General features: G+C 41.0%; 1 protein-coding gene across 2 annotated transcripts; it reads right to left on the bottom strand.

The window, feature by feature from the left end:
- Positions 1–565: 565 nt before the first annotated feature.
- On the bottom strand, positions 566–6,782 carry LOC135522742 (toll-like receptor 13). 2 transcript variants are annotated; one of them, XM_064949287.1, is made up of 4 exons: positions 5,578–6,782; positions 2,206–4,857; positions 1,780–1,897; positions 566–1,432 (listed from the first exon to the last, which is right to left on the bottom strand). In XM_064949287.1, exons 2-4 carry the CDS (start codon positions 4,736–4,738, stop codon positions 1,192–1,194), a joined length of 2,892 nt encoding a protein of 963 aa, XP_064805359.1. In that variant the 5' UTR covers positions 4,739–4,857; positions 5,578–6,782; the 3' UTR covers positions 566–1,191. The 2 variants fall into 2 exon arrangements, with proteins under 2 accessions (XP_064805359.1, XP_064805360.1); XM_064949288.1 differs by having other exon boundaries at positions 2,206–6,782.
- Positions 6,783–9,429: the final 2,647 nt, after the last annotated feature.

Below are 9,429 nucleotides of genomic sequence, written 5' to 3'. Positions count from 1 at the left end.
CAGTTCACCATGTTCTGTCTATAATACATGTAAAATGTATGAACAAAAAGGTATAATGACAAAGAAGACTATTATACGAATAGTGCTTTGCAGTTGACAAATGGATTAATAAGCATGGGTGGTTACTGTAATATTCCTATAGAGATATATTCAAACCATATGGTTTGGAGCTGTGCTGTAGCCTAGGAGATATCACAATCTTGCACCAACATCACAATAAGCTGTTATGCAAAGTGTGTAATACTTCCTCCACAGTCTGTGTGGTAATCTTATTTAGTAGAAATGAGACCATATTCTGTGATAATTGCAACTAATCAGATTCGGTGTGGGTTTGTTGGTGATTTATCTATTATCGCTGAGCTGACAGGCAAAAAAGACAAATGCTTGTATCCACCACCAATAAATATGAATCATTTTGCAATCTGTCAGGCTATAATATTATAACATGCTCAGCAGAAAGGCTAAAACTTGTGTGTGTGTGTGTGCGTGTGTGTGTGTGTTGCACCTCAAGGAAATGGTTAACTGATCTCTGTATTAAAACTAGTCAAACACTGTTGCTCCAAAATATAGCAAGTGTTCTTTATTCAACTTGCTTCACTTGACAAGGTACAATACATATTGCACAACATGAATTGAAAGTAATAATGAAAATGTTACATCATAGGAGAGCTGTTCATTCCAAAGACAATTACCAAATTAAAGTTTATCAGTCACGTACACAGATTTTCAGATTTCATCGCAGGTGCAGCGAAATGCTTGTGTTTTCTAGCTCCAACAGTGCAATATTATCTAGCAATACAGAACAACACACACAATGCGAAAAGTTTAAAAAATAATTAAGTATCAGAATGAGCAATACCAGCTAGGTTAATAGAAATAGTAATCAACACATGTAACTAAGCAAGTGTAGGCCTATTATAACCTTGGATTGATTAAGTATTAGCATTGGTTAATGTTATTCAATCATGCAATATATATAAAGAAAAGTTCAACTGTCAAGAGGAGTAAAACAAGGTTGTCCACTATCGGCATATATATTTATTATGGCAATCGACATGTTAGCAATTAAAATCAGATCCAATTCAACCATGTAACATAGATCAGATTATTCAACCATGTAACAAATAAAATAAATATTTAAAAGTTCAAACCAAAAATATAATATAAATCGGAGCATGACAGTTGTCTATGTCACTGCCTCTCCACCCCGGTGAGGATGGGGTTCTCCTCAGCAGGCCAGTCCCTGGTCTCCAAAGCCACCTGGAGTTTCTGCCAGAAGACCCTTGTTTCCTCCCCAGCTCTTGGCCAGCTCAGGTAGGTGCGTCTCTTCACCAGCCTCCTCATGCGGTGGTAGGGTGAGAGCTGGTGGTCTGGGATCTCTTCGAGAAACACCAGGATCAGCACATCCTTCTGCTCATCAAAAAGACGGAAGCTGGAGAGAGCAGTCTTTTATTTCAGTGTTTGTGTAGACAACCCAAGTCCCATACACAGTGTGATTTTCCAAAAAACATCATACCTGAAGCTAACCACATTGCACATTGTTTTCTCTCAACAACTCAGACGCAAAACCGCAAGAGAGTAAAAATGATCAAATCGATGTTTGAATGTCAATTGTCTATTTGTATAGAAACAACATCGGGTCAAATAAAGCACTTTGCTGTTCTATGAGAGGAGTGGGTCTGGGACATTGAGAGAAATAAAGGGAATATTAGCTATGAAGCTTCAGGGAAACAAACCCCTGGACAGTCATGCAACTATAAATAGAAACACAAAACCAACCTGGCCACCTGGATCTCTCTGGAGCACCACTCGCTCTGCAGATATCGCTGGGTGATCACACAGATGGTTTTCCTGCTCCTGTAGATGGCGTCTGTGATGTTCTCTATGATGGGTTTACCTGTGGAACACAGTGAGAAACAAATCCTTTGGAAGCAGTGATTTTTGACAATGTACCTACTAGTTGTAAGTGTATGTAGTTACTGGGACACACCAGCTGACTACGTGTTGCAACTGAATCGGTACAATCTTAGTGTTATGCAACTTCCTGTTTCAGATGGCATTTAATGCTGTACTAGATCCAGGTCAAAAACACAGGCCTGTGTTTAATCCAGAATTTTCATATAAAATGTGAACTTTCATATAAAATGTCTGAAATAACAATGCATTTCAATACAATGACCAATTGTTGTGCTAAATATGTGATACCTGGCTGGAAGTCCCGGTGGTGAAGACACAACTTCCAGCCCTGCTCTTCCTCCAACTTTGGCAGCAGCTCCCTCACGACCCAGCATTCATCATGGGTGTTGTAGGAAACGAAAGCATCGTACTGATGAGGAGTTTGTCTGTTCCTCCGCTTGGAGTCATGGAGATAAGCCAGGAAGAGGTAGTAGGCATATACCACCTGCCACCTTAGGAGATCATAGATAAAGGACCCCAGCAGGGTGAGGAGGACCAGAGAAGTGGTTGAGAGGAAGTAGATAATGCCTAGGTCCACTGAACAGGAGTGGGTGTCCAGGTCCAACAGTTTAGTGTCCTTGAGATCGTCTGGATAGCTACATGGATACTCATGGGCATAAGCAACTTGTGTTTGGTTGTTGCTCTCAGCCCAATGAACAAACCAAGCATTTCTGCAGTCACAAATGAAAGGATTCCTTTGCATATCCAGGAGAGTTAAGGCTGGGAGAGAGTGCAGCACTGTCTCATTGGTCCATGTAATTTTATTCTGTCTCACCTTTAAGAAACGGACTTGAGTGAGATTGGCTTCTATAAGGAAATCTAATGACTCAAGTTCAGTTTTGGAGATGGTGAGTCTTTTAAGCTTGGGGATTGGGTGAAAGAGCTCTGGGGAGAGGGCATGGAAGAAATTCTGGCTGATATCAAGGGACAACAACTGGGGCGTGTGAATGAATGTGTCAGGGTGCAGGGACATAATATGAAGATTCCCTGCTTGGAACTCTGATAACATGTTCAGACCTTCAAGAAAGTTGGAAGGTAGACAAGACTGTCTCATATACTTACTATAATGCTGACTAAATATGTAGAGGTTTTCCAGAGATGACAGGTCAGTGAAGGGTGGCTGTTGTAGTTGTTCATCTTTTTCATATTTGATAGCATTGGAAGCCATATTGAGAGTTTTTAAGCTTCTAAGTCCTTTGAACACAGCACCTCGGATTTCACTTTTACCTATAACATTGTTTAGCAGGACAAGATTTTTAAGTTTGGCCAAACCCACAAAGGCCCCATCTTCCAGTGTCTTTATTTCATTGTCATATAAAGCCAAATCCTCAAGTGATCTTAAGCTTTTGAAGTAATTTGTTCTGATGTTCGTTAGTTTATTGAATCCTAAATCCAAGCTCTTTAAATGTTGCAAACCCTTTGTGAAAGCGTCACCCAAGTTTAGGATTCTGTTCCTTCTAAGTGTCAGGCTATTTAAGGCCCTTAGATCCAGGAAAACACACCTTTCAAGGTTTGAGATTAAATTGTTGTGAAGATAGAGTTTTTCAAGTCTTCTTAGATTGGAGAAATCCGAGCAGCCTAAAGTTTTGATGATGTTGTGGCTGAGATCCAATTTTTTTAATGTGCGGAGATTCCTTGTAGCATTCGGCACAGAAGAGAGGCCATCATAGCCTAGTCTCAGAGTTTTAAGATCTTTTATTGATCGAAAAGCAGCTTCTGACAGGTCAGTAATATTATTACCTGATATGTCCAGGTCAGTCACCTGTGTGCAGGACTGCAGCAGCTTGTCAGAGATACTACTGAAGTTGTTACATTGCAATCGGAGGGTCTTCAATGTAGGTATGTGGCAGGCTACATTAATGAGATTATCTTTTCCTATTTTATCCAGCCCCAGGGATGCCAACGAATAGTTGATGCTCTGGAGCACCGAACCAATCCCTTGTAAAGACATGTGAATGCCACTCAAGTCGAGGCTGCTCACATTACTCAGAAAATACCTGTCCGCTACATCCCATTCCATGCTTCCATTAATGCCACAGAAGGAGAGGTCTAGTTTCTTAAGATAGGGAAAAATATCTGCTGTGACACTGAAGATCTCCAGAGGATTCCTGGATAGATCCAGCTCTGTCAGCCCTATTGGCCTATTTGATATTTCCTGTGACTGCAAAGAGTTCAAGCTGTTGTTCCCAATGAACAACTTCAGCAAGCTTGGCAATTGTAAAATGTGCTGGAGCTCCTTGAAACAATGTAGTTTGTTGCTGGTTAAGTTCAGCACCTTCAAGCTGAAGAGTAACTGAAAAGATGATGAGGCAATACTTGAGATGTGGTTGTTCTCCAATTGTAGTACTGTGAGGTTGTCCAGGCCCTTAAACATTTGGTCTGAGAGGGATGTGAGTTTGTTAAAGGCCAGATTCAGCTGCTCTAGAGCCACCAGGTCTGAAAAAGACCCATTCTCAACATGAGAGATCCTGTTGCTGTACATGATTAACATTTTGAGGAACTTTAGATCTTTGAAATCCTCACTTTTTATCTGTGAAATGTTATTCTTTGCTATGTTTACAGATCTCACCAATAATGGGATGTCTGCTGGTACGACATTGAGGTTCCTGCCATCACATAGCACAGACGTGTTTAGAGATTCCCTGATTCTGCAGTGTTTCATTGAGTAGCCATTTACTGGATTAAATATAACCCAGAAATACAGAAGAATGCATAGAAAGAAACTCAACCGAGAATATGTTGACCCATTTCCTTTTCCTGACAAGGTTCTTTTCAGTTCCATATTAAGGAGCTTCGTTTCCTTTTTTGGAAGAAAAAGTGTCTTGTCACCAACAAATTGAGTCCAGTGAGGTTCTTCTCAAGACTCTTCCTGATGTATTCGAGTTATAGGCTACTTGAGATCTAATGTAAATAAAAGACAAATACAAAATATTTTAAATAACTGCTTCATCATAGGTGTAGGACATATGACTTTTGTTAATTACAGAATGAAAAACAATTAGACAATCATATTTCATCAGTTGTTCTAGTGCCCAAGTCAGAAGATACAAGTGGATTTTCCTGGTTATGATTGTGCCGGATTCATATTTACTTGCTGTAATTTTAACAATGTGATCGTATTAATCAATACTGTATTCACTGAAAGACATCACATAACCCTAGAAACCTAAAAGACGTTTCCTTGGTCATGTCACATGATGGCGAATAACTATATGGACCAGAGTTTATCATGTAATTGTATACATGAATCAATGGGGCGGCAGGGTAGCCTAGTGGTTAGAGCGTTGGACTAGTAACCGGAAGGTTGCAAGTTCAAACCCCTGAGCTGACAAGGTACAAATCTGTCGTTCTGCCCCTGAACAGGCAGTTAACCCACTGTTCCCAGGCCGTCATTGGAAATAAGAATTTGTTCTTAACTGACTTGCCTGGTTAAATAAAGGTAAAATAAAAAAATAAAAATCATTTGACAGCCCCACTTATGGGTAATCCAACTTGGTTCCTAAACGGTTAACTTCATATAATGGTCAATAATACTATACTGAAGTAGTTAAACTGAACAAAACCTGTTAAACAAGACAGAGGTAAATGTGAAAATATATAACTTTTTCCTGTTTTACTCACCACACGCAGAAGAGGACATATGCTTCTCAGTCTAACAAGGATTTACAGTGGTTATAATGTGATCATGGAATACGCAACATTTGGCAAGTAGTTCCTCAGGTAGTCACATGCCATTTTACTTCTGTTCTAAAACCTGCTTCACTTTCCCCATTAACCCTTTCAGCTCCTGTAGAACATACTTATAACTCCCATATTGAGACCGCATACTAATAGTCAAGGAACTATCGATTTCCTGTGTAACTTGCTCCTAGCGATCAGTTGGCCTCGTTTTTTAATAACAGAAGGTTATCAAGGAATAAGAAAACATTGATGAAGGCCTTGTAGCGGTATTGTTAAAGGGGTAAAGATAAAGATTTTGTTTGGGCGCCAGGCAGGTATTAACCATGCCGAAAGGAAAATAGTAGGATAGAGAGAGTACCACTACCAGACCCACACACATCAGCAGAAGAGACTGCCTAGAGTGTAGCCTGTTTCCACATAGCCAGTGGAGAGAAAAGATAGGACACCATATAAAACACATCACAGCACAGGGGGAACCCCACCAATAATAATTCACACAATAATAATGGCAGAGCAATTTAAGTTAACGGCAACTTCAGAGAAACAATTTACAAGAAAGGACCCAATCATCAATATCAGAGGATTTGCAATAATCTGTATTACCTACCAGTGGAGGAGTGCAGAGGGTATGCATGGGGGGTAGACAAAACAAAATAGTACCACCCCACATCAATACAGAAAGAAAGAAACAGTAACACCGATAATCGAGTTAAACATTTTACAAATTCAGCACGCTGAAAATTAACAAGACTTCTGCAGCATTGCACACTACAATCAAACTGCCGCGCCAACCGAGAGCTACCTCCCAGAGTGCCGAAAGAACTATCTTTTTAAAATTGTATTTAGTTATTATTATTTTTTTGTTGGAAGAACTATTGTTATTTCCTCCTTTCTGACCTCTGATGCACTCCTAAAGTGGCAGCGCACGGTGAAGGATCCGTGTAGGATTTCGCCACAGCCTGAACTAGTTGTTATATAACAAACTTCAAATTACCTGGTATGAGGTCACCCAGAGTTGTGCTTTATTAGAATCTGTTATATAGTTTTCACATTTGCTGTAATGTTAAATTCTCATACAGTGGCTCAATACAATCATTTAATTTCAGAGGTGGAGACAGGAGGGGAGTATCGTAAGGGGACAGAGGTGGAGACAGGAGGGAAGTATCGTAGGGGGACAGAGGTGGAGACAGGAGGGGAGTATCGTAAGGGGACAGAGGTGGAGACAGGAGGGGAGTATCGTAGGGGGACAGAGGTGGAGACAGGAGGGGAGTATCGTAGGGGGACAGAGGTGGAGAGATTGAATGGAAATGGGATAAAGCAGGGAGAGAGGAGAAGAGGGAAGGAAGGTGTGAGAGGTTGCCAAGAGGAGAAGTGAGTATCAACCAATCAATCAAATGTATTTATAAAGCGCTTTTTATATCAGCAGATATCACAAAATGCTTATACAGAAACCCAGCCTAAAACCCCAAACAGCAAACAATGCAGATGTGGAAGCACAGTGGCTTGGAAAAACTCCCTAGAAAGGCAGGAACCTAGGAAGAAAACTAGAGAGGAACCAGACTGAGGGGTGGCCAGTCCTCTTCTGGCTGTGCTGGGTGGAGATTATAAGAGTACATGGCCATTAAGGCCAGATCTTTCTTCAAAATGTTCAAACGTTCATAGATGGTTGTATCGTAGTGGTTGTAGAGGGTGCAACAGGTCAGCACCTCAGGAGTTAATGTCAGTCTGCTTTTCATAGCCCAGCATTAGGAAGTCGAGAGATCAGGTGCGGTAGAGAGGGAGAAAGAGAAGGAGTGAGAGAGAGAGAGAGAGAGAGAGAGAGAGAGAGAGAGAGAGAGAGAGAGAGAGAGAGAGAGAGAGAGAGGGTCAAAAACAGTAGGTCCGGGACAAGGTAGCACGTCCAGTGAACAGGTCAGGGTTCCATAGCCGCAGGCAGAACAGTTGAAACTGGAGGAGCAGCACGACAATGTGGACTGGGACAGTCAGGAGTCGTCAGGCCAGGTAGTCCTGAGGCATGGTCCTAGGGCTCAGGTCCTCCGAGAGAGAGAGAGCATACTTAAGTCCACACAGCACACCAGACAAAACAGGATAATTATACCAGATAGGACAGACTGACCCTAGCCTCCAGGCACATAGACTATTGGAGCAAAGATACTGGACACAGACAGGGAGCAAACAAAGCAGGCTTCTAATTGTTCTTCTATAAAATATATTCAATCCCCATCTCAGGGCTCACTTTCTGATCCAAGGGAAATTAATGCAACATTTTAGTCTTTTTACCAAGAGTTATATAAATACTATATCAAATTTGAGCCAGACAAATGTAAGCAGTTTTAAGAATCTTGATTTGCCCATATTGGATGAGAAGAAATCTGAGGATCTGGGCCAATCCATCTCATTAGAGGAACTGGAGTCAGCACTGAAAGGTCCTAAAAAGGGTAAATCACCTGGCCCGGATGGCATTTCCACCTGAATTGTCACTACATTTTTCGGGCATTTTAAGAACAGTATAATTGGAGTCAATTCATTCGGCTATCGGCAAGTTTTTTTTTTCATGAACATACCAACTCTGCATGAATCTCTTTACTGCCATAGAAAGGGAAAAAACACACAGATTGTGCTAATTACCATCTGATATCTCAACTTAATCCTGACCAAAAATTGTATTGAAAAGTATTGGCATTACCCAAATACTTTTCCGTCCGTAAGTTGATTCACATGGACCAGTCAGGTTCTATGAAAGGCCGCCTTGCAGCTGACAATGTCCGTTGAGTAATGCAGGTAATACATGAAACACAACAGCACGACACACTGTGTGCACTGCTGTCTCTAGATGCCGAGAAAGATTTTGACAGGCTTGAATGGCAGTACTTGTGGGCAACCTTGGAGAAATATGGTTTGGGAAATAATTTATCGATATGGTTTGTGTTTTCTATGCTAACCCTGTTGCTATGGTTTCTACTAATGGCGTGCGCTCAAGTTCATTCCCTATTTTTCGGGGATGTTGACAAGGAGACGGCCTATCCCCAACTATATTCATTCTGTCGCTACAGCCGTCAGCACTACATCTAAGGCAGAATGTAGTTGCTTCTCCCACACTGATTAAATCTTCCTCTCATATCATATCACTATATGCAGATGATATTCTCCTCGTAACGGAGGGGAGGAGTGGGACTAGACGGGACACTCATATATATGACAGATATCTAGAATTCAATCTCATATTTATTATCCACATTTGAAGAATTCAAATTGCTGTCTGGGTATAAAGCAACTTGGACAAAATCAGCATTAATGTTACTGAATGAAGTGGCCAAGGAAGTTTCACTTCCCTCAACAATTCCTATGAAAACACAGTCCACTTATTTGGGTATTAGTATACAAACATCCCTGCATGGTCGGTCTGGTGAAGTTTAATTATCAGAAAATTTACAAGGAGGTTGAACGAGATTTAACCGTTTTGGAGAAGTTGCCTGCTTCTTTACAAACTAGGGTCGCAACCATAAAGGTGAATGTGTTGCCACGTATCAGTTTCCTGAGCATGATGATCCCGATCCCTCCACCAGTAGGCTATTGGGGAATGATTGATAAACGTATAGGTAAATACCTTTGGAATGGCAAACATCCGAAGATTAGGTTTGAGGTGTTACAACGACAGAAGTGTAATGGTGGACTTGCATTAAAACGTTTTTTATTTTATTTACCACCAATCTCTCCAGTTACGCCCACTTAGATCATGGTTTGATCAGTCTACATCAGTCTCTTGGAGAACTATTGAGGAATAACTTGTTT

This window comes from Oncorhynchus masou, chromosome 30, assembly GCF_036934945.1.
Source record: "Oncorhynchus masou masou isolate Uvic2021 chromosome 30, UVic_Omas_1.1, whole genome shotgun sequence".
Taxonomy (NCBI): Eukaryota; Metazoa; Chordata; class Actinopteri; order Salmoniformes; family Salmonidae; genus Oncorhynchus; species Oncorhynchus masou.
The sequence above is the reverse complement of the archived record's forward strand: the minus strand, read 5'-3'. Positions and strand labels throughout refer to the sequence as shown.